At 41.3% G+C, this 26,580-nt stretch overlaps 2 protein-coding genes across 3 annotated transcripts in view; one reads left to right on the top strand and one right to left on the bottom strand.

Moving 5' to 3' along the window:
- Window positions 1–26,580, top strand: part of LOC139413939 (centromere protein P) — a 179,568-nt gene that overhangs the window by 90,705 nt on the left and 62,283 nt on the right. The window lies entirely within an intron of this gene.
- Window positions 1,203–23,953, bottom strand: LOC139414492 (asporin (LRR class 1)). Its single transcript, XM_071162403.1, has 8 exons — window positions 23,702–23,953; window positions 17,942–18,160; window positions 17,417–17,529; window positions 13,351–13,564; window positions 12,964–13,074; window positions 11,457–11,550; window positions 2,205–2,343; window positions 1,203–1,419 (listed from the first exon to the last, which is right to left on the bottom strand). The coding sequence occupies exons 2-8, from the start codon at window positions 18,141–18,143 to the stop codon at window positions 1,219–1,221; spliced, it is 1,074 nt and encodes a 357-aa protein (XP_071018504.1). The 5' UTR covers window positions 18,144–18,160; window positions 23,702–23,953; the 3' UTR covers window positions 1,203–1,218.

Genomic DNA, 26,580 nt, shown 5'->3' with positions numbered 1-26,580 from the left:
GTTCCCTCCATGAATATGCAGGGTTGTCACGTATGAAAAAGGCTAATATATTTTTCTTAAAAGGTGAAATAAAAGTAGAATATTTCCTTTTCTGTATTTTATATGTCAAGTTTATTTAATTAGAACAGTTACATACATGTAATGCTACGATAGATAATCATGTTCAAATGAAGACATGTAAAAGGTTGACTAGTTTCTTTAAATATAAACGTTTAGCATGAAGACATGTAAAAGATTGACTAGCTTCTTTAATTCTATACGTTTAGCATGAAGACATGTAATGTAACAGTTGACTAGCATTTTCTGTCATTTTATGTTTATCACCATCTAGACATATAACGTTGACTAGTTTCTGTAAATATATATACGTTTATTAGCACCATGAAAACTAGTTTTATTTAGTCTATATCTAGCAGATTATAAAAGTGAGGCATGCAGTGTCAGAAAGAAATCCAAAGACAACATATCCAGCAGATTATACTAATTCCTAAACAGAGAAGAAACAAAGATATCGACTAAAACACTGAAGTACAAACAGGGGTGGATGCGTTTGTTGACTCGTTGAGGAGGAACGAAGAGTTGGTCTTTACAACAACAACAAAAAATCCTGTGTTGAGGAGGTGGGTATTACTGAAGTCTACCAGAAGGAGGCGCTATAGGATGGCTTGTGATCCTGACAGACACCCAATTCCCTAGGCAGGTAGGCACTTGTAGATCTGTAACTATATAGGATAGATATGACCATATGGTTAGAACTTCACCTTGCCATTGTTTGTGTTACTTCTTCGGGTTGTTGCCCAGCTGAATCCCCGTGTGTGTGTGTGTGTGTGTGTGTGTGTGTTACTTCCTCCGGTTGTTGCCCAGCTGAATCCCCCTGTGTGTGTGTGTGTGTGTGTGTGTGTGTGTGTGTTCCTCCGGTTGTTGCCCAGCTGAATCCCCCTGTGTGTGTGTGTATGTTACTTCCTCCGGTTGTTGCCCAGCTGAATCCCCCTGTGTGTGTGTGTGTGTGTGTATATGTTACTTCCTCCGGTTGTTGCCCAGATGAATCCCCCTGTGTGTGTGTGTGTGTGTATATGTTACTTCCTCCGGTTGTTGCCCAGATGAATCCCCCTGTGTGTGTGTGTGTGTGTGTGTGTGTGTGTGTGTGTGTGTGTGTATATGTTACTTCCTCTGGTTGTTGCCCAGCTAAATCCCCCTGTGTGTGTGTGTGTGTATATGTTACTTCCTCCGGTTGTTGCCCAGATGAACCCCTCTGTGTCCAGACACACAGCGGAAAGTGGCGGGCTGGACGTCCCAGTACTTAACAGGGTTAGAGAACAGACTGATGCCTGTATACAAGGTCTTCTTAACACTGGAGCGGACAGGGCAGAACTCATTCACCCCCACACTGCTGATGCTGTTAGCATGGAGGTACACCACCTGGGGGAATAGAGACCGATTAATCAATCAATTATACCACCTGGGGGAATAGGGACCGATTAATCAATCAATTAGTCAATTATACCACCCGGGGGAATAGAGACCGATTAATCAATCAATTAGTCAATTATACCACCTGGGGGAATAGGGACCGATTTAATCAATCAATTAGTCAATTATACCACCTGGGGGAATAGGGACCGATTAATCAATCAATTAGTCAATTATACCACCTGGGGGAATAGGGACCGATTAATCAATCAATTAGTCAATTATACCACCTGGTGGTCTCAAGTTTAGGTTTATGAAGCATGCTGAGGTCAATAGAGGTTCAGTCCCATTGCTACTGGGATACTCTGTCTGGCTATTTGTGAATGTCTTAAAGATTCACACATCGCTAGTATCATAGAAGCAATCATACTTGAATATATTTAGGAATTTGTAGCCTATATTATCATAGCACAGGGGTGTTAAAATGTTTATATATATATATATATATATATTTTTTTTTTGTCTTTTCCTTTCAATTAAGACCTAGACAACCAGGTGAGGGGAGTTCTTTACTAATTAGTGATTTTAATGAATCAATCAAGTACAAAGGAGGAGCGAAACGCCGTCAGACACTTGGCCCTCCGTGGGAGGAGGTTTGACACGTGTTGTAGCAGAATGGTATGACAGTAGAACTACGACGTTGAGTTGAGTACACAAATAAGGAGTAAAAAATTTTAAAAAATTGTTTCAAGTTATCGTTGGGAATGCCCAACAGGTGACTAATCGTATCTTACCTGTAGATACCGCAGTGAGTTTAGGCCGGGCGGAACCTTCTTCAGTTTGTTGTTATCCAGGTGGATCTCACGGACGTTGGGTATACTGGCGAAGCTTCCATTCTCAACAAACTTGATTTGGTTGAAGCCCAGTCCTAATCTGTAAATATCAAATCAAAGTTGATTTGTCACGTGCGCCGAATACAACAGTTGTAGTAGACCTTACAGTGAAATGCTTACTTACAGGCTCTAACCAATAGTGCAAAAAATGTGTTAGGTGAACAATAGGTAAGTAAAGAAATAAAACAACAGTAACAAGACAGGCTCTATACAGTAGAGAGGCTATATACAGTAGAGAGACTATATACAGTAGAGAGGCTATATACAGTAGAGAGGTTATATACAGTAGAGAGGCTATATACAGTAGAGAGGTTATATACAGTAGAGGCTATATACAGTAGAGGCTATATACAGTAGAGGCTATATACAGTAGAGGCTATATACAGTAGAGAGGCTATATACAGAGAGGCTATATACAGTAGAGGCTATATACAGTAGAGAGGTTATATACAGTAGAGGCTATATACAGTAGAGGGGCTATATACAGTAGAGGGGCTCTATACAGTAGAGGCTATATACAGTAGCGAGGCTATATACAGTAGAGAGGCTATATACAGTAGAGAGGCTATATACAGTAGAGAGGCTATATACAGTAGAGAGGCTATATACAGTAGAGGCTATATACAGTAGCGAGGCTATATACAGTAGCGAGGCTATATACAGTAGAGGGGTTATATACAGTAGAGGGGCTCTATACAGTAGAGGGGCTCTATACAGTAGAGGCTATATACAGTAGAGGGGCTATATACAGTAGAGAGGTTATATACAGTAGAGGCTATATACAGTAGAGGGGCTCTATACAGTAGAGAGGTTATATACAGTAGAGAGGCTATATACAGTAGAGAGGCTATATACAGTAGAGGCTATATACAGTAGAGGCTATATACAGTAGAGGGGCTCTATACAGTAGAGGCTATATACAGTAGCGAGGCTATATACAGTAGAGAGGCTATATACAGTAGCGAGGCTATATACAGTAGCGAGGCTATATACAGTAGATAGGCTATATACAGTAGAGATACTATATACAGTAGAGATACTATATACAGTAGAGAGGCTATATACAGTAGAGAGGTTATATACAGTAGAGAGGCTATATACAGTAGAGGGGCTCTATACAGTAGAGGTTATATACAGTAGAGGTTATATACAGTAGAGAGGCTATATACAGTAGAGAGGCTATATACAGTAGAGGGGCTCTATACAGTAGAGGCTATATACAGTAGAGAGGCTATATACAGTAGAGAGGCTATATACAGTAGAGAGGCTATATACAGTAGAGGGGCTCTATACAGTAGAGGCTATATACAGTAGAGAGGCTATATACAGTAGAGGCTATATACAGTAGAGGTTATATACAGTAGAGGCTATATACAGTAGAGAGGCTATAACAGTAGAGAGGCTATATACAGTAGAGAGGCTATATACAGTTGAGAGGCTATAACAGTAGAGAGGCTATATACAGTAGAGAGGCTATATACAGTAGAGAGGCTATATACAGTAGTGAAGCTATAAACAGTAGAGAGGTTATATACAGTAGAGAGGTTATATACAGTAGAGAGGTTATAACAGTAGAGAGGCTATATACAGTAGAGAGGCTATATACAGTAGTGAAGCTATAAACAGTAGAGAGGTTATATACAGTAGAGAGGTTATATACAGTAGAGAGGTTATAACAGTAGAGAGGCTCTATACAGTAGAGGGGCTCTATACAGTAGAGGGGCTCTATACAGTTGAGAGGCTATATACAGTCTATACATCTCAGTAGTGTTTTATCACATCTCAGTAGTGTTTTATCCCATCACATCTCAGTAGTGTTTTATCACATCACATCTCAGTAGTGTTTTATCACATCACATCTCAGTAGTGTTTTATCACATCACATCTCAGTAGTGTTTTTACACATCACATCTCAGTAGTGTTTTATCCCATCACATCTCAGTAGTGTTTTATCACATCACATCTCAGTAGTGTTTTATCACATCACATCTCAGTAGTGTTTTATCACGTCTCAGTAGTGTTTTATCACATCACATTTCAGTAGTGTTTTATCACATCACATCTCAGTAGTGTTTTATCACATCACATCTCAGTAGTGTTTTTACACATCACATCTCAGTAGTGTTTTTACACATCACATCTCAGTAGTGTTTTTACACATCACATCTCAGTAGTGTTTTATCACATCACATCTCAGTAGTGTTTTATCACATCTCAGTAGTGTTTTATCACATCACATCTCAGTAGTGTTTTATCACATCTCAGTAGTGTTTTTACACATCACATCTCAGTAGTGTTTTATCACATCTCAGTATTGTTTTATCACATCACATCTCAGTAGTGTTTTATCACATCACATCTCAGTAGTGTTTTTACACATCACATCTCAGTAGTGTTTTTACACATCACATCTCAGTAGTGTTTTATCACATCTCAGTAGTGTTTTATCACATCTCAGTAGTGTTTTATCACATCACATCTCAGTAGTGTTTTATCACATCACATCTCAGTAGTGTTTTTACACATCACATCTCAGTAGTGTTTTATCACATCTCAGTAGTGTTTTATCACATCACATCTCAGTAGTGTTTTATCACATCTCAGTAGTGTTTTTACACATCACATCTCAGTAGTGTTTTATCACATCTCAGTAGTGTTTTTACACATCACATCTCATTAGTGTTTTATCACATCTCAGTAGTGTTTTATCACATCACATCTCAGTAGTGTTTTATCACATCACATCTCAGTAGTGTTTTTACACATCACATCTCAGTAGTGTTTTTACACATCACATCTCAGTAGTGTTTTTACACATCACATCTCAGTAGTGTTTTATCACATCACATCTCAGTAGTGTTTTATCACATCTCAGTAGTGTTTTATCACATCTCAGTAGTGTTTTATCACATCACATCTCAGTAGTGTTTTATCACATCACATCTCAGTAGTGTTTTATCACATCACATCTCAGTAGTGTTTTATCACATCACATCTCAGTAGTGTTTTATCACATCACATCTCAGTAGTGTTTTATCACATCACATCTCAGTAGTGTTTTATCACATCACATCTCAGTAGTGTTTTATCACATCACATCTCAGTAGTGTTTTATCACATCACATCTCAGTAGTGTTTTATCACATCACATCTCAGTAGTGTTTTATCACATCACATCTCAGTAGTGTTTTTACACATCACATCTCAGTAGTGTTTTTACACATCACATCTCAGTAGTGTTTTATCACATCACATCTCAGTAGTGTTTTATCACATCTCAGTAGTGTTTTTACACATCACATCTCAGTAGTGTTTTATCACATCACATCTCAGTAGTGTTTTATCACATCACATCTCAGTAGTGTTTTATCACATCTCATCTCAGTAGTGTTTTATCTCATCTCAGTAGTGTTTTATCTCATCTCAGTAGTGTTTTATCACATCACATCTCAGTAGTGTTTTATCACATCACATCTCAGTAGTGTTTTATCACATCACATCTCAGTAGTGTTTTATCACATCACATCTCAGTAGTGTTTTATCACATCACATCTCAGTAGTGTTTTTACACATCACATCTCAGTAGTGTTTTTACACATCACATCTCAGTAGTGTTTTATCACATCTCAGTAGTGTTTTATCACATCTCAGTAGTGTTTTATCACATCACATCTCAGTAGTGTTTTATCACATCACATCTCAGTAGTGTTTTTACACATCACATCTCAGTAGTGTTTTATCACATCTCAGTAGTGTTTTATCACATCACATCTCAGTAGTGTTTTATCACATCTCAGTAGTGTTTTTACACATCACATCTCAGTAGTGTTTTTACACATCACATCTCATTAGTGTTTTATCACATCTCAGTAGTGTTTTATCACATCTCAGTAGTGTTTTATCACATCACATCTCAGTAGTGTTTTATCACATCACATCTCAGTAGTGTTTTTACACATCACATCTCAGTAGTGTTTTTACACATCACATCTCAGTAGTGTTTTATCACATCACATCTCAGTAGTGTTTTATCACATCTCAGTAGTGTTTTATCACATCTCAGTAGTGTTTTATCACATCACATCTCAGTAGTGTTTTATCACATCTCAGTAGTGTTTTATCACATCACATCTCAGTAGTGTTTTATCACATCACATCTCAGTAGTGTTTTTAGACATCACATCTCAGTAGTGTTTTATCACATCACATCTCAGTATTGTTTTTACACATCACATCTCAGTAGTGTTTTATCACATCTCAGTAGTGTTTTATCACATCACATCTCAGTAGTGTTTTATCACATCACATCTCAGTAGTGTTTTATCACATCACATCTCAGTAGTGTTTTTACACATCACATCTCAGTAGTGTTTTTACACATCACATCTCAGTAGTGTTTTATCACATCTCAGTAGTGTTTTATCACATCTCAGTAGTGTTTTATCACATCTCAGTAGTGTTTTATCACATCACATCTCAGTAGTGTTTTATCACATCTCAGTAGTGTTTTATCACATCTCAGTAGTGTTTTATCACATCACATCTCAGTAGTGTTTTATCACATCTCAGTAGTGTTTTATCACATCTCAGTAGTGTTTTATCACATCACATCTCAGTAGTGTTTTATCACATCACATCTCAGTAGTGTTTTATCACATCACATCTCAGTAGTGTTTTATCACATCACATCTCAGTAGTGTTTTATCACATCACATCTCAGTAGTGTTTTTACAAATCACATCTCAGTAGTGTTTTTACACATCACATCTCAGTAGTGTTTTATCACATCACATCTCAGTAGTGTTTTATCACATCTCAGTAGTGTTTTTACACATCACATCTCAGTAGTGTTTTATCACATCACATCTCAGTAGTGTTTTATCACATCACATCTCAGTAGTGTTTTATCACATCTCATCTCAGTAGTGTTTTATCACATCACATCTCAGTAGTGTTTTATCACATCACATCTCAGTAGTGTTTTATCACATCACATCTCAGTAGTGTTTTATCACATCTCAGTAGTGTTTTATCACATCACATCTCAGTAGTGTTTTTACACATCACATCTCAGTAGTGTTTTTACACATCACATCTCAGTAGTGTTTTATCACATCTCAGTAGTGTTTTATCACATCTCAGTAGTGTTTTATCACATCTCAGTAGTGTTTTATCACATCACATCTCAGTAGTGTTTTATCACATCACATCTCAGTAGTGTTTTATCACATCTCAGTAGTGTTTTATCACATCTCAGTAGTGTTTTATCACATCACATCTCAGTAGTGTTTTATCACATCTCAGTAGTGTTTTTACACATCACATCTCAGTAGTGTTTTTACACATCACATCTCATTAGTGTTTTATCACATCTCAGTAGTGTTTTATCACATCACATCTCAGTAGTGTTTTATCACATCACATCTCAGTAGTGTTTTATCACATCACATCTCAGTAGTGTTTTTACACATCACATCTCAGTAGTGTTTTTACACATCACATCTCAGTAGTGTTTTATCACATCACACCTCAGTAGTGTTTTATCACATCACATCTCAGTAGTGTTTTATCACATCACATCTCAGTAATGTTTCATCACATCACATCTCAGTAGTGTTTTTACACATCACATCTCAGTAGTGTTTTTACACATCACATCTCAGTAGTGTTTTATCACATCACATCTCAGTAGTGTTTTATCACATCACATCTCAGTAGTGTTTTTACACATCACATCTCAGTAGTGTTTTATCACATCACATCTCAGTAGTGTTTTATCACATCACATCTCAGTAGTGTTTTATCACATCTCATCTCAGTAGTGTTTTTACACATCACATCTCAGTAGTGTTTTATCTCATCTCAGTAGTGTTTTATCTCATCTCAGTAGTGTTTTATCACATCACATCACAGTAGTGTTTTATCACATCTCAGTAGTGTTTTATCACATCACATCTCAGTAGTGTTTTATCACATCACATCTCAGTAGTGTTTTTACACATCACATCTCAGTAGTGTTTTTACACATCACATCTCAGTAGTGTTTTATCACATCACATCTCAGTAGTGTTTTATCACATCACATCTCAGTAGTGTTTTTACACATCACATCTCAGTAGTGTTTTATCACATCACATCTCAGTAGTGTTTTATCACATCACATCTCAGTAGTGTTTTATCACATCTCATCTCAGTAGTGTTTTATCACATCACATCTCAGTAGTGTTTTATCACATCACATCTCAGTAGTGTTTTATCACATCACATCTCAGTAGTGTTTTATCACATCACATCTCAGTAGTGTTTTTACACATCACATCTCAGTAGTGTTTTTACACATCACATCTCAGTAGTGTTTTATCACATCTCAGTAGTGTTTTATCACATCTCAGTAGTGTTTTATCACATCTCAGTAGTGTTTTATCACATCACATCTCAGTAGTGTTTTATCACATCACATCTCAGTAGTGTTTTTACACATCACATCTCAGTAGTGTTTTATCACATCTCAGTAGTGTTTTATCACATCACATCTCAGTAGTGTTTTATCACATCTCAGTAGTGTTTTTACACATCACATCTCAGTAGTGTTTTTACACATCACATCTCATTAGTGTTTTATCACATCTCAGTAGTGTTTTATCACATCACATCTCAGTAGTGTTTTATCACATCACATCTCAGTAGTGTTTTATCACATCACATCTCAGTAGTGTTTTTACACATCACATCTCAGTAGTGTTTTTACACATCACATCTCAGTATTGTTTTTACACATCACATCTCAGTAGTGTTTTATCACATCACACCTCAGTAGTGTTTTATCACATCACATCTCAGTAGTGTTTTATCACATCACATCTCAGTAATGTTTTATCACATCACATCTCAGTAGTGTTTTTACACATCACATCTCAGTAGTGTTTTTACACATCACATCTCAGTAGTGTTTTATCACATCACATCTCAGTAGTGTTTTATCACATCACATCTCAGTAGTGTTTTATTACACATCACATCTCAGTAGTGTTTTATCACATCACATCTCAGTAGTGTTTTATCACATCACATCTCAGTAGTGTTTTTACACATCACATCTCAGTAGTGTTTTATCACATCTCAGTAGTGTTTTATCACATCTCAGTAGTGTTTTATCACATCTCAGTAGTGTTTTATCACATCACATCTCAGTAGTGTTTTATCACATCACATCTCAGTAGTGTTTTTACACATCACATCTCAGTAGTGTTTTATCACATCACATCAGTAGTGTTTTATCACATCACATCTCAGTAGTGTTTTATCACATCTCAGTAGTGTTTTATCACATCACATCTCAGTAGTGTTTTTACACATCACATCTCAGTAGTGTTTTATCACATCTCAGTAGTGTTTTATCACATCACATCTCAGTAGTGTTTTATCACATCACATCTCAGTAGTGTTTTATCACATCACATCTCAGTAGTGTTTTTACACATCACATCTCAGTAGTGTTTTTACACATCACATCTCAGTATTGTTTTTACACATCACATCTCAGTAGTGTTTTATCACATCACACCTCAGTAGTGTTTTATCACATCACATCTCAGTAGTGTTTTATCACATCACATCTCAGTAGTGTTTTATCACATCACATCTCAGTAGTGTTTTTACACATCACATCTCAGTAGTGTTTTTACACATCACATCTCAGTAGTGTTTTATCACATCACATCTCAGTAGTGTTTTATCACATCACATCTCAGTAGTGTTTTTACACATCACATCTCAGTAGTGTTTTATCACATCACATCTCAGTAGTGTTTTATCACATCACATCTCAGTAGTGTTTTATCACATCTCATCTCAGTAGTGTTTTTACACATCACATCTCAGTAGTGTTTTATCTCATCTCAGTAGTGTTTTATCTCATCTCAGTAGTGTTTTATCACATCACATCACAGTAGTGTTTTATCACATCTCAGTAGTGTTTTATCACATCACATCTCAGTAGTGTTTTATCACATCACATCTCAGTAGTGTTTTATCACATCACATCTCAGTAGTGTTTTATCACATCACATCTCAGTAGTGTTTTATCACATCACATCTCAGTAGTGTTTTATCACATCATATCTCAGTAGTGTTTTATCACATCACATCTTAGTAGTGTTTTATCACATCTCAGTAGTGTTTTATCACATCTCAGTAGTGTTTTATCACATCACATCACAGTAGTGTTTTATCACATCTCAGTAGTGTTTTATCACATCACATCTCAGTAGTGTTTTATCACATCACATCTTAGTAGTGTTTTATCACATCTCAGTAGTGTTTTATCACATCTCAGTAGTGTTTTATCACATCACATCTCAGTAGTGTTTTATCACATCACATCTCAGTAGTGTTTTATCACATCACATCTCAGTAGTGTTTTATCACATCTCAGTAGTGTTTTATCACATCACATCTCAGTAGTGTTTTATCACATCACATCTCAGTAGTGTTTTTACACATCACATCTCAGTAGTGTTTTATCACATCACATCTCAGTAGTGTTTTATCACATCACACCTCAGTAGTGTTTTATCACATCACATCTCAGTAGTGTTTTATCACATCACATCTCAGTAGTGTTTTATCACATCACATCTCAGTAGTGTTTTACACATCACATCTCAGTAGTGTTTTATCTCATCTCAGTAGTGTTTTATCACATCTCAGTAGTGTTTTATCACATCACATCTCAGTAGTGTTTTATCACATCACATCTCAGTAGTGTTTTATCACATCACACCTCAGTAGTGTTTTATCACATCACATCTCAGTAGTGTTTTATCACATCACATCACAGTAGTGTTTTATCACATCACATCTCAGTAGTGTTTTTAGACATCACATCTCAGTAGTGTTTTATCACATCACATCTTAGTAGTGTTTTATCACATCACATCTCAGTAGTGTTTTATCACATCACATCTCAGTAGTGTTTTATCACATCTCAGTAGTGTTTTATCACATCACATCTCAGTAGTGTTTTATCACATCACATCTCAGTAGTGTTTTATCACATCACATCTCAGTAGTGTTTTATCACATCTCAGTAGTGTTTTATCACATCACATCTCAGTAGTGTTTTATCACATCACATCTCAGTAGTGTTTTTACCTTTGTATTTTTTTATATCTGAAAAAGTCCTCAATTTCTACTTTGGTGATCTTGTTATAATCCAAGTGAAGCTCTGTGAGTGAAGATGGGAGGTCTGAAAAACAGGAAATCACTGTCAGGTTATGATGCACAGTAAACTTAAAGATTTTTCTTTGGTGGTGGGGGGGAATAAAACTCCTGTAATTTCTACCTGTTCAGGTGGGATGGAGTTTTTAGCCCAGAGCATGACATCACAATCTGATCTGATTATGTTGACCAATGACCAATCATCTTTTATTTCCATATGTATCCTCCTCCTACTTTGACGGGGAAAGCCGGGGTACGCTCTAGAGCAGGCTCCAGTCCTCAAAGTGCCTGATTGGTGTCACACTTTTCCCCCCAGTCCCAGCTAACACACATGACTCCCAATAATCAACTAATCATGTTAGTTCAGTTAAAAATGCAGTGAGTTTAAATCAGGTGTGTTTGCGAGGGATGGATGAGGGGGAGGGGTGACACAAATCAGGCCCCTGAGGACTGGAATTGCCCCAGATCTGCTCTAGAGTCAAGACGATCCAATCAGGGCTGTGTATGTAAATATATTCAGACACGCGATCAGACTGGAGGCTCAGAGAAATAAATTATACAAAATATAGGATTTATTTTCATGAAATAAACACATACAGCGATGACTAAACAAAAAATATATATAAGACTGCATGTAAACATTAAGTACCACGAACTCTCATGAGAAATTCAATGAAGCGGTACGAAATATGCACATGGAATAAAGTCCCCCGGCAATGTCAGATTTAATTAAATGTGTTCAGTATTGAATGTGTTCAGTATTGAATGTGGACAGTATTGAATGTGTTCAGTATTGAATGTGTTCAGTATTGAATGTGGGCAGTATTGAATGTGGACAGTATTGAATGTGTTCAGTATTGAATGTGGACAGTATTCAAGATGTTCAGCATGTATCGTGTATTGGTAGTCTTACCTTTAGGTACAGCTGTGAGCTTGGCTTGTTACTAGTAGTTTTACCTTTAGGTACAGCTGTGAGCTTGGCTTGTTACTGGTAGTCTTACCTTTAGGTACAGCTGTGAGCTTGGCTTGTTACTGGTAGTCTTACCTTTAGGTACAGCTGTGAGCTTGGCTTGTTACTGGTAGTTTTACCTTTAGGTACAGCTGTGAGCTTGGCTTGTTACTGGTAGTCTTACCTTTAGGTACAGCTGTGAGCTTGGCTTGTTACTGGTAGTCTTACCTTTAGGTACAGCTGTGAGCTTGGCTTGTTACTGGTAGTCTTACCTTTAGGTACAGCTGTGAGCTTGGCTTGTTACTGGTAGTCTTACCTTTAGGTACAGCTGTGAGCTTGGCTTGTTACTAATAGTTTTACCTTTAGGTACAGCTGTGAGCTTGGCTTGTTACTAGTAGTCTTACCTTTAGGTACAGCTGTGAGCTTGGCTTGTTACTGGTAGTTTTACATTTAGGTACAGCTGTGAGCTTGGCTTGTTACTGGTAGTCTTACCTTTAGGTACAGCTGTGAGCTTGGCCTCCGCGATCCTGATATACAGCGTTTCCATGCCGTCGAATGCTCCTAGCTCTATCCCGTTGTTAGCTAACGGGTTAGCACTCATCTCTGGTCAGGAAAAACATACAGGGAGGTTAAAAGCCTCGTACGGCACTTTGAACACATCTTTCTTGAACTCATGTATAGAGGGCATTCATTAATAACCCTAGATGCATTCTGCCTCAAATGACAACTTTTTAATTTTTTTTTACTCTTCACATTGTGCACTACAGTTGACCGGAGTCACGTTGGGCTGCCACATAAGGAATAGTGTATCACTGTGGTCTCAGCCAATAGTTGCCAGGCAGCCATTGTAAATAAGAATGTGTTCTTAACTGTACGCACCCAGAACATGCACAGACTTGAGCCCTTTGAAGGCCTCCTTCTGGATGTTGCTGATCTTGTTGTCGTGGATACGCAGCTCCAGGATGTTCCGGGGTAGGTTGGCAGGTATCTGTGTCAACTGGTTGTAGGACAGGTACAACAGCTGTAGCCGATCCATGTTACGGAAAGCTTTGGGATGGATCTTCGAGATCTTGTTGTTAACAAGGAACAGGGCCTGGGGAAGAGAAGATATGTGAAATATACAGCAACTCTTAGGAGTTTAGACAATGGAGGTTGACTTGAACAATACGTTGGGCCCCAGGAAGTAACAACTAATGGGGATCCAAATGAACTCATAATAAATACCGGCCAGCCTTAAAACCACTGCGTTTAGGCCAGCCTTAAAACCACTGCGTTTAGGCCAGCCTTAAAACCACTGCGTTTAGGCCAGCCTTAAAACCACTGCGTTTAGGCCAGCCTTAAAACCACTGCGTTTAGGCCAGCCTTAAAACCACTGCGTTTAGGCCAGCCTTAAAACCACTGCTATTAGGCCAGCCTTAAAACCACTGCGTTTAGGCCAGCCTTAAAACCACTGCGTTTAGGCCAGCCTTAAAACCACTGCGTTTAGGCCAGCCTTAAAACCACTGCGTTTAGGCCAGTCTTAAAACCAATGCGTTTGGGCCAGTCTTTCAAATCAAACTTTATTTTTCACATGTGCCGAATACAATAAGTGTAGACTGAATACAACAGGTAGCTTATCGTGAAATGCTGAATACAACAGGTACCTTACCGTGAAATGCTGAATACAACAGGTACCTTACCGTGAAATGCTGAATACAACGGGTACCTTACCGTGAAATGCTGAATACAACAGGTGTAGTAGATCTTACCGTGAAATGCTGAATACAACAGGTATCTTACCGTGAAATGCTGAATACAACAGGTACCTTACCGTGAAATGCTGAATACAACAGGTACCTTACCGTGAAATGCTGAATACAACAGGTATCTTACCGTGAAATGCTGAATACAACAGGTGTAGTAGATCTTACCGTGAAGTGCTGAATACAACAGGTACCTTACCGTGAAATGATGAATACAACAGGTACCTTACCGTGAAATGCTGAATACAACAGGTGTAGTAGATCTTACCGTGAAATGCTGAATATAACAGGTACCTTACCGTGAAATGCTGAATACAACAGGTGTAGTAGATCTTACCGTGAAATGCTGAATACAACAGGTACCTTACCGTGAAATGCTGAATACAACAGGTACCTTACCGTGAAATGCTGAATACAACAGGTACCTTACCATGAAATGCTGAATACAACAGGTGTAGTAGACCTTACCGTGAAATGCTGAATACAACAGGTACCTTACCGTGAAATGCTTACTGACAAACCCTTAACCAACAGTGCAGTTCAAGAAGAGTTTAAGAAAATATTCACAAAAAAAAAATAAAGTAAAAAATTATAAAAAGTAACACAATAAAATAACAATAACGAGGCTATATACAGGGTATTACGGTACAGAGTCAGTGTGGAGGCTATATACAGGGGGCACCGGTACAAAGTCAGTGTGCGGGGGTACAGGTTAGTTGAGGTAATTTGTACATGTAGGTAGGTGTGTAAGTGACTATGCATTGATAATAAACGTGGGGGTGTCAATGTAATAGTTCGGTGGCCTAGATAACTTAGTTTCCAGACAAGGTACAAACTGTAGCCTACCTCTGTCTGTCTGTCTGTACAGGCTCTGTGAAACACCCTGTAGAACGGTTTCTACACCCTGTAGAACGGTTTCTACACCCTGTAGATACACCCTGTAGAACGGCTTCTACACCCTGTAGATACACCCTGTAGAACGGCTTCTACACCCTGTAGATACACCCTGTAGAACGGCTTCTACACCCTGTAGAACGGCTTCTACACCCTGTAGAACGGTTTCTACACCCTGTAGATACACCCTGTAGAACGGCTTCTACACCCTGTAGATACACCCTGTAGAACGGCTTCTACACCCTGTAGATACACCCTGTAGAACGGCTTCTACACCCTGTAGAACGGTTTCTACACCCCGTAGAACGGCTTGGCTTCTACACCCCGTAGAACGGCTTGGCTTCTAAACCCCGTAGAACGGCTTGGCTTCTACACCCCGTAGAACGGCTTCTACACCCTGTAGAACGGCTTCTATGTAGAACGGTTTCTACACCCCGTAGAACGGCTTCTACACCCCGTAGAACGGCTTCTACACCCCGTAGAACGGTTTCTACACCCCGTAGAACGGCTTCTACACCCCGTAGTTCTACACCCCGTAGAACGGCTTCTACACCCCGTAGTTCTACACCCCGTAGAACGGCTTCTACACCCCGTAGAACGGCTTCTACACCCCGTAGTTCTACACCCCGTAGAACGGTTTCTACACCCCGTAGAACGGCTTCTACACCCCGTAGAACGGCTTCTACACCCTGTAGAACGGCTTGGCTTCTACACCCTGTAGAACGGCTTCTACACCCTGTAGAACGGTTTGGCTTCTACACCCTGTAGAATGGTTTCTACACCCTGTAGAATGGTTTCTACACCCTGTAGAATGGTTTCTACACCCTGTAGAACGGTTTCTACACCCTGTAGAACGGCTTCTACACCCTGTAGAACGGTTTCTACACCCTGTAGAACGGCTTCTACACCCTGTAGAACGGCTTTAAGCTCAAACCATGTCATGTTTCCCCTTTATTCTCTCGGTAAGCTCTCTCTTCCCCCACCTGAAATAATATGGCTTCTATTTCAATTGAGAGTTTTGGTGCTAGAGGGTCTAGATGTTGCTTTGGGGGCCATGGTACCCCCACCTGGAAAATAATCTATCAAGTTACAACGAGCCTGTACAGACAGATAGATGTAGGCTATACATTAGATAATAGGATCTCTATTGGTTACAGTATATGTAGAGGCTGGTTCAGATGGGTTCTGTCTGATGGAGACGCTGGTTCAGATGGGTTCTGTTTGTGGTAGACGCTGGTTCAGATGGGTTCTGTCTGAGGTAGACACTGGTTCAGATGGGTTCTGTCTGACGTAGAGGCTGGTTCAGGTGGGTTCTGTCTGAGGTAGACACTGGTTCAGATGGGTTCTGTCTGACGTAGAGGCTGGTTCAGATGGGTTCTGTCTGACGTAGAGGCTGGTTCAGATGGGTTCTGTCTGATGTAGAGGCTGGTTCAGATGGGTTCTGTCTGAGGTAGACACTGGTTCAGATGGGTTCTGTCTGAGGTAGACACTGGTTCAGATGGGTTCTGTTTGTGGTAGACGCTGTTTCAGATGGGTTCTGTCTGATGGAAAGACTGGTACAGATGGGTTCTGTCTGAGATAAAAACTGGTTCAGATGGGTTCTGTCTGAGGTAGACACTGGTTCAGATGGGTTCTGCCTGATGGAGACACTGGTTCAGATGGGTTCTGTCTGAGGTAGACACTGGTTCAGATGGGTCCTGTTTGTGGTAGACACTGGTTCAGATGGGTTCTGTCTGAGGTAGACGCTGGTTCAGATGGGTTCTGTCTGATGGAAAGACTGGTTCAGATGGGTTCTGTCTGAGGTAGACACTGGTTTAGATGGGTTCTGTCTGAGGTAGACACTGGTTCAGATGGGTTCTGTCTGATGGAAAGACTGGTTCAGATGGGTTCTGTCTGAGGTAGACACTGGTTCAGATGGGTTCTGTCTGAGGTAGACACTGGTTCAGATGGGTTCTGTCTGATGGAAAGACTGGTTCAGATGGGTTCTGTCTGAGGTAGACACTGGTTCAGATGGGTTCTGTCTGATGGAAAGACTGGTTCAGATGGGTTCTGTCTGATGGAAAGACTGGTTCAGATGGGTTCTGTCCGATGGGGACTGATATAAAGAACTTGGGTTTATCGTCAGCTGTGAATGTGTGATTCTGTCCTAATATGTGTTGCATATAGGCTAGGCCTAGGGGGCAATGGGTGTCTAAAAGTGATTCGGACTCATGTGGGAAAAGTCCCTCCACCCTAAAGTGATAGGAAACAGTGATGGATGTTGCAGTGATGATAAGAGTAGGAGAGATGTTTAATTGTGTGTTTCTTACGTAGATCTTGTTAATGCCTTTGAAGTCGTCCTCCTTGACCTCGGTGATGTCGTTGTTCTGGAGGTCGATCATTAGCGTGTCGGCGGGAATGTTCTCGGGCACGGAGAGCAACCCTGTGGAGACAGGATATCAATCAATCGGTAAATCAGCTGTGTGTTGTCCACGTAGCCGTAAAGCTAACATCACAGAGAAGTTGTGAATGTAATGAAAACAGTAGTGGTCCTAGAGTAGAGCCTTGAGGAACTCCAAAATGTCACTGAGCATGATTGCCTCCAGTCCTGCAGTATCTGAACAGATGAGACTTTGACAAGTGCTGTAATTGAATGTTAGGAGCCCCTAGCCCTCCCTCTCCCCCAGACTGCACCAGGAGTAGTGAGGGTGTAATAGAATGTTAGGAGCCCCTAGCCCTCCCTCTCCCCCAGACTGCACCAGGAGTAGTGAGGGTGTAATTGAATGTTAGGAGCCCCTAGCCCTCCCTCTCCCCCAGACTGCACCAGGAGCAGTGAGTGGGTAATATAATGTTACCTAGATCAGAGCACTGCACCACCCGTAGGGAGCACTGGCAGCCGAAGGGGCAGTCCGTAAGGGCGTTGTCGTCATCATCATCGTCATCATCGGCGTCCTGCATCATGATTTCATGGTCCCTCATGAAGTCCAAGACGTTAATTGGCTGGTAGGGCTTGGCATGGCCCAGTGCCAGAAGACACAGCAGCAGGAAGCCTCTCATCAGGAAGACTAGTGGGTCTATAAAACAAGATGTCACACAATGAAGACTAGTGGATCTATAAAAACAAGATGTCACACAATGAAGACTAGTGGATCTATAAAAACAAGATGTCACACAATGAAGACTAGTGGATCTATAAAAACAAGATGTCACACAATGAAGACTTGTGGGTCGGATACTTTATTGTCCATTTTCTTGAAGAGGGTCTAAAATGAGTCTTTCTGCTTGATCGGCCAATTTGCCCAAGATGTCTTGCACACTAGACACAAGCTTTGAGAAATACTCAAGATGTTGACACACATCAGTGATCTGATAATCTGTATCAGGTTTCTGACTGTAATTTTCATTGTGTTGCTGTGCCGTCTTCCTTTTTGTAGGACTAAGAAACAACCTAATGTAAAGTACCAGTCAAAAGTTTGGACACGACTACTCATTCCAGGGTTTTTATTTAATTAGACTATTTTCTATATTTGTAGAATAATAGTGAAGCCCTCAAAACTATGAAATAACAAAAAGTGTTAAACAAATCAAACTATATTTGAGATTCTTCAAAGTAGCCACCGTTTGCCTTGATGACAGCTTTGCACACTCTTGGCATTCTCTCAACCAGCCTCATGAGGTAGTCACCTGGAATGCATTTCAATTAACAGGTGTGCCTTGATAAAAGTTAATTAGTGTAATTTATTTCCTTCTTAATTCATTTGAGCCAATCAGTTGTGTTGTGACAAGGTAGGGGTGGTATACAGAAGATATCCGTATATGGTAAAATACCAAGTCCATATTATGGCAAGAACAGCTCAAATAAGCAAATAGAAACAACAGTCCATCATTACTTAAGACATGAAGATCAGTTAATACAGAACATTTCAAGAACTTTTAAAGTTTCTTCAAGTGCAGTCGCAAAAACCTAGTGCAGTCACAAAAATGTAGCCCTATGATGAAACTGGCTCTCATGAGGACCGCCACAGGAAAGGAAGACCCAGAGTTACCTCTGCTGCAGAGGATAAGTTCATTAGAGTTACCAGCCTCAGAAATTGCAGCCCAAATCAATGCAACAGACACATCTCAACACATCTCAAGTAACAGACACATCTCAACATCAACTGTTCAGAGGAGACTGTGTGAATCAGGCCTTCATGGTCGAATTGCTGCAAGAAACCAATACTAAAGGACACCAATAATAAGACGAGTCTTGCTTGGGCCAAGAGACACGAGTAATGGACATTAGACCAGTGGAAATATGTCCTTTGGTCTGATGAGTCCAAATGTTGGTTCCAACTGCTGTGTCTTTGTGAGACGCAGAGTAGGTGAAAGGATGATCTCCGCATGTGTGGTTCCCACCGTGAAGCATGGAGGAGGAGGTGTGATGGTGCTTTGCTGGTACTGTGTTGATTTATTTAGAATTCAAGGCACACTTAACCAGCATGGCTACCACAGCATTCTGCAGTGATGCGCCATCCCATCTGGTTTGCACTTAGTGGGACAATCATTTGTTTTTCAACAGGACAATGACCCAACACACCTCCAGGCTATGTAAGGGCTGTTTGACCAAGAAGGAGAGTGATGGAGTGCTGCATCAGATGACCTGGCCTCCACAATCACCCAACCTCAACCCAATTGAGATGGTTTGGGTTGAGTTGGACCGCAGAGTGAAGGAAAAGCAGCCAACAAGTACTCAGCATAAGTAGGATTCCTTCAAGAGTTCCCACATATGGGATCTCTTGGAAAAGCATTCCAGGTGAAGCTGGTTGAGAGAATGCCAAGAGTGTGCAAAGCTGTCATCAAGGCAAAGGGTGGCTACTTTAAAAAATCTCAAATCTTAAATATATTATGATTTATTTAACACTTTTTGGGTTACTACATGATTCCATATGTGTTATTTCATAGTTTTGATGTCTTCACTATTATTCTACAATGTACAAAATATAGAACAGCTCTTGAATGAGTAGGTATGTCCAAACATTTGACTGGTACTGTAGGTCAGATTAGGCTATGATTCTGCAGCTCCTGAAGTCTAAACAGACAAACAGAACTGATGATGTTTGTCTTGCTAGATAGACATTGCTGCCAAGTCTTTGCCAAAATTATGTCCTGGCCTGCAGTGTAACTAAGGATGATGAAACATGTTATGTTTTTTGGGAGATTGATGATGATTTAGGCTTAAACAGAAAGTTAATATTCAAAGTTACATTTCTACTTGTTCTGATTCTGATGGTTTTATGCTAAAGTAGTTTTATTATTTGTCACAACTTTGCCAAAATTTCGAACTCAATTTATTTGTGGATGGAGGGCATGTCTAGATGAGTAAAACACATGCAGTAGTCTTGTCAAGATCCTCCCTTTAAGTTCAATCACTATTGGCTTAGGTGTTCTTGCTGTTTCGTAAGTTTTTTTGGGAGAGAGAAAAAACCTCCACTTGTTACTTTTTGAGTCTGTAGGTTTCCATTAACTATTGTGCAGGAATATGAGCCGACTCAAATGTTGTTTTGCTTCTTGCTCAATATAACACCATCTATGGCGTTTTTTTTACAAGTACGGTTTATACAGAACTAGCTATGTAGCTATCCATTTCTGACACGTTCTCAGATGACACAAGGCCAACAGAAGGGAACAAGTTATCTTCTCACCCTTTCTGAAGGCCAGCTGAGGGAAATGGAACAGTACTGTGGGTTGGGTTTGGGTTGGTTGGGTATGACCATGCTCTGTTCAACATTGCTCCATTCTGCAGCCCAGTGCTGTTTCTACCCACAAGTATTTGGTGGTGGTGGTGGTTCAGAGGCATTCGATAATACTTAACAGCACACAGACATGTAGTTTGAAACGAAATAGCATTATACAGTGAATTCGGGAAAATTTTCAGATCGCTTGACTTTTTCAACATTTTGTTATAATACAGCCTTATTTTAAAATTGATTTTTTTTTTAAGTAAAAAAATCTTATCAATCTACACACACTACCAAAAAATGAAGGTCCCCAAGAACACAACGGCCTCCATCATTCTTAAATGAAAGAGGTTTGGAACCACCAAGACTCTTCTTAGAACTGGCCGCCCGGCCAAACTGAGCAATCAGGGGAGAAGGGCCTTGGTCAGAGAGGTAACCAAGAACTTGGTGGTCACGCTGACTGAGCTCCAGAGTTCCTCTGTGGAGATGGGAGAACCTTCCAGAAGGACAACCATCTCTGCAGCACTCCACCAATCAGGCCAGTCAGGCCTTGAGTGGCCGGCCGGAAGCCACTCCTCAATAAATGGCCCACTTGGAGTTTGCCAAAAGACACCTAAAGGACTCTCAGACCATGAGAAACAAGATTATCTGGTCTGATGAAACCAAGATTGAACTCTTTGGCCTGCTACGGTGAAGCATGGTGGTGGCAGCATAGTAAGGATCGAGGGAAAGATGAACAGAGCAAAGAACAGAGAGATACTTGATGAAAACCTATCCCAGTGCACTCAGGACCTCACACGGGGGGGCAAAGGTTCATCTTCAAACAGGATAACGACCCTAAGCACACAACCAAGACAATGTGGGAGTGGCTTCAGGACAAGTCTCTGAATGTCCTTGAGTGGCCCAGCCAGAGCAGGAATTGACCCCAATCTAACATCTCTGGAGAGACCTGAAAATAGCTGTGCAGCGACGCTCCCCATCCAACCTGACAGAGCTTGAGAGGATCTGCAGAGAAGAATGGGAGAAAGACCCAAAATGCAAGTGTGCCAAGATTGTAGCGTCATACCCAAGATGACTCTAGGCTGTAAACGCTGCCAAAGGTGCTTCAACAAAGTACTGAGTAAAGGGTCTGAATACTTATTTAAATGTGATTTTTCAAGGGGGGGAGGAGGGTTGTAAAAATGTATAAAAATGCTTTGTCATTATGGGGTATTGTGATGTCATTATGGGGTATTGTGATGTCATTATGGGGTATTGTGTGAAGATTGAGGAGGAAAAAACCCAACTTTTCATCTGTTTTCGAATAAGGCTGTAACGTAACAAAATATGGAACATGTCAAGGGGTCTGAATACTTTCCGAATGCACTCAAATACTGCACTACTCTAGAATCAGAAGTACTATGTTTTTGAATACCCAGTTACTGTTTGGTTACAAATAAGCAGATTTTCTACAATTTCTCTCGCATCTTTTCTGCATGCAGCCATTTTAATACCGATCATCATTTTCTCCAGTTTCCTCTTGTGCGTGCCAACGCTGAACCATCAAGAAGCGTATTTAACGTAAAGATTCTTCCCCATTCTGAATGTAATGTTGTTGTTTTTTTTTCGTGATATCTCTGAGCGATGTTCTACTATCCATATCCCCTGGGTAAATTCATGTTTTCATGTGTATCTGAGGCCGTTCAAGCAGGCAGAACTTTGTCCGGTAGGACGTAGTACTGTGATAAAGTCTGTCTCACTACACTGGAAGTTTATAGGAATACGACTTCTAGATCTCCAAAACGCCGTTCATACATGTCAGATTATAATACTGGCCGATACCATAACGCGGGAGGATGTCTTCTCTCCAATGAGCCATTGATAATATTTTTTGCGATATTCCTCGAGAAATGTGTAATTTAACAGATATTGACTTTAGTTTTATTTAGTTTTATTGTGTAAAGCTAGATAGCTAGCTAGCCAGACAGCCCATATAGAGCATTGCATTGTGGGATTTGTAGTCGACTTGTGCTGCAACAGATTTTCACAATTTCCACGTGTTGCTACCAACCTTATTATAACGACAAAATGAAACATTTGTTCACAAAAAAATACTGTTCTCACATATTAGCGTTATGTGACACTAAATTAGAGGAATGAGTGGATTTGGGTGGATTTGTCCTTTAAGCCTGCAACATCAATTGAGACAAAATCACAATCTATTCAAACGTTTCTGAGATCAAGTTCATAAAACTCATATAATTTATCCATTATTGACGTTTAGCAATAACATTGTGGTAGCACACCTCAGCATTCAGCAACATACAGTAAGTCATTCTGAGGTAACAACACCTCAGCAGTCAGCAACATACAGTAAGTCATTCTGAGGTAGCAACACCTCAGCAGTCAACAACATACAGTAAGTAATTCTGAGGTAACAACACCTCAGCAGTCAGCAACATACAGTAAGTCATTCTGAGGTAACAACACCTCAGCAGTCAGCAACATACAGTAAGTCATTCTGAGGTAGCAACACCTCAGCATTCAGCAACATACAGTAAGTCATTCTGAGGTAGCAACACCTCAGCAGTCAGCAACATACAGTAAGTCATTCTGAGGTAACAACACCTCAGCAGTCAACAACATACAGTAAGTCATTCTGAGGTAGCAACACCTCAGCAGTCAACAACATACAGTAAGTCATTCTGAGGTAACAACACCTCAGCAGTCAGCAACATACAGTAAGTCATTCTGAGGTAGCACACCTCAGTGGATAGCCCCCCCCCCCCCCCCCCCAGTTTAATTCTATATAACTTTATTGATCCACTCAGGGTGATCTAAGTAAGCCATTGTCAGATCACAGAACTAATAACATCATATTGCCCCTTACAATAATGTATATTTTGTTTAACTCACCTCAGTAGTCACTTAGTGTTGTTGTATCGTTGTTTAACTCCACGAACCAAAGAGAGTTACTCTAACCACAAAGGTAGCAGTAGTGTGCGGGAACAGGAGCGTCAGTCACAGTGGATGTGCATCAGACAGAAACGCTAACTCTCTGAATGAAAAATAAACCTCTCCTGCTGCTGGTGCTGCTAACATGGAGAGCTTGGTTTGAATAAAGACCTATCACTCTCTCTCTCTCGCTCTCTCACACAGATACAGAGATCACCACCACCACCACCACCACATCTCTGTATAGCTGGCTAGTCCTGAAAACGCATTGTTACCGGCCAGTCATGTGGTTCTCATCAGTACTTGAACCGGGGCCAGAATTTCCCGTTTAACTTCTCAATGCTTTAGTCTTTATATAGAACTACTGTATCATCCTACCGGTAGGTCCCAGTCCCCTGCTCCCCAGCCCTCCTTCCCTATGAATACCGTCCATAGGTGGCCTGGTGCCATGTTAGATATTATACATTTTTATTCTGCTGAACAGTCATCAAGGACACTGGTGGTGGTTGTTACATAATGAAAGGAACGTTTTTTGTTTAGTTTTTTTCCCCTCAATGGAACTGAAGAAGCTGTGAATGGATGGAGGGGGTCTGTCCTTCATGTGTCTCTGAGACGTCCAGCGTGACTCAGAGAAGCAAGTGTCTCTGAGACGCCCAGCGTGACTCAGAGAAGCAAGTGTCTCTGAGACGCCCAGCGTGACTTAGAGAAGCAAGTGTCTCTGAGACGCCCAGCGTGACTTAGAGGAGGAGCAAGTGTCTCTGAGACGCCCAGCGTGACTTAGAGGAGAAGCAAGTGTCTGAGACGCCCAGCGTGACTTAGAGGAGGAGCAAGTGTCTCTGAGACGCCCAGCGTGACTTAGAGGAGAAGCAAGTGTCTCTGAGACGCCCAGCGTGACTTAGAGAAGCAAGTGTCTCTGAGACGCCCAGCGTGACTCAGAGAAGCAAGTGTCTGAGACGCCAAGCGTGACTCAGAGAAGCAAGTGTCTGAGACGCCCAGCATGACTTAGAGAAGCAAGTGTCTCTGAGACGCCCAGCGTGACTTAGAGAAGCAAGTGTCTCTGAGACGCCCAGTGTGACTTAGAGGAGAAGCAAGTGTCTCTGAGACGCCCAGCGTGACTTAGAGAAGCAAGTGTCTCTGAGACGCCCAGTGTGACTTAGAGGAGGAGCAAGTGTCTCTGAGATGCCCAGTGTGACTTAGAGAAGGAGCAAGTGTCTCTGAGACGCCCAGTGTGACTCAGAGAAGCAAGTGTCTCTGAGACGCCCAGCGTGACTTAGAGGAGGAGCAAGTGTCTCTGAGACGCCCAGCGTGACTTAGAGAAGCAAGTGTCTCTGAGACGCCCAGCGTGACTTAGAGAAGCAAGTGTCTCTGAGACTCCCAGCGTGACTTAGAGAAGCAAGTGTCTCTGAGACGCCCAGCATGACTTAGAGGAGGAGCAAGTGTCTTTGATACGCACAGCGTGACTCAGAGAAACAAGTGTCTCTGAGACGCCCAGCGTGACTTAGAGAAACAAGTGTCTCTGAGACACCCAGCGTGACTCAGAGAAGCAAGTGTCTCTGAGACGCCCAGCGTGACTTAGAGGAGGAGCAAGTGTCTTTGATACGCACAGCGTGACTCAGAGAAACAAGTGTCTCTGAGACACCCAGCGTGACTTAGAGGAGGAGCAAGTGTCTCTGAGACACTCAGCGTGACTCAGAGAAGCAAGTGTCTCTGAGACTCCCAGCGTGACTTAGAGAAGCAAGTGTCTCTGAGACTCCCAGCGTGACTTAGAGGAGGAGCAAGTGTCTCTGAGACGCCCAGTGTGACTTAGAGAAGCAAGTGTCTGAGACACCCAGCGTGACTCAGAGAAGCAAGTGTCTCTGAGACGCCCAGCATGACTTAGAGGAGGAGCAAGTGTCTCTGAGACGCCCAGCGTGACTTAGAGGAGGAGCAAGTGTCTTTGATACGCACAGCGTGACTCAGAGAAACAAGTGTCTCTGAGACGCCCAGCGTGACTTAGAGAAACAAGTGTCTCTGAGACACCCAGCGTGACTCAGAGAAGCAAGTGTCTTTGAGACGCCCAGCGTGACTTAGAGAAGCAAGTGTCTCTGAGACTCCCAGCGTGACTTAGAGAAGCACGTGTCGGAGATGCCCAGCGTGACTTAGAGAAGCAAGTGTCTCTGAGACGCCCAGCGTGACTTAGAGAAGCACGTGCCGGAGACGCCCAGCGTGACTTAGAGAAGCAGGTGTCTCTGAGACGCCCAGCGTGACTTAGAGAAGCACGTGTCTCTGAGACGCCCAGTGTGACTTAGAGGAGGAGCAAGTGTCTCTGAGACGCCCAGTGTGACTCAGAGAAGCAAGTGTCTCTGAGACGCCCAGCGTGACTTAGAGAAGCACGTGTCGGAGACGCCCAGCGTGACTTAGAGAAGCAGGTGTCTCTGAGACGCCCAGCGTGACTTAGAGAAGCAAGTGTCTCTGAGACGCCCAGTGTGACTTAGAGGAGGAGCAAGTGTCTCTGAGACGCCCAGTGTGACTCAGAGAAGCAAGTGTCTCTGAGATGCCCAGCGTGACTTAGAGAAGCAAGTGTCTGAGACACCCAGCGTGACTTAGGAGGAGCAAGTGTCTCTGAGACTCCCAGCGTGACTTAGAGAAGCAAGTGTCTCTGAGACGCCCAGCATGACTTAGAGGAGGAGCAAGTGTCTTTGATACGCACAGCGTGACTCAGAGAAACAAGTGTCTCTGAGACGCCCAGCGTGACTTAGAGAAACAAGTGTCTCTGAGACACCCAGCGTGACTCAGAGAAGCAAGTGTCTCTGAGACGCCCAGCATGACTTAGAGGAGGAGCAAGTGTCTTTGATACGCAC

Source organism: Oncorhynchus clarkii, chromosome 7, assembly GCF_045791955.1.
Source record: "Oncorhynchus clarkii lewisi isolate Uvic-CL-2024 chromosome 7, UVic_Ocla_1.0, whole genome shotgun sequence".
Taxonomy (NCBI): domain Eukaryota; kingdom Metazoa; phylum Chordata; class Actinopteri; order Salmoniformes; family Salmonidae; genus Oncorhynchus; species Oncorhynchus clarkii.
Note: the sequence above shows the minus strand (reverse complement) of the source record. Positions and strands in the feature narration are given on the sequence as shown.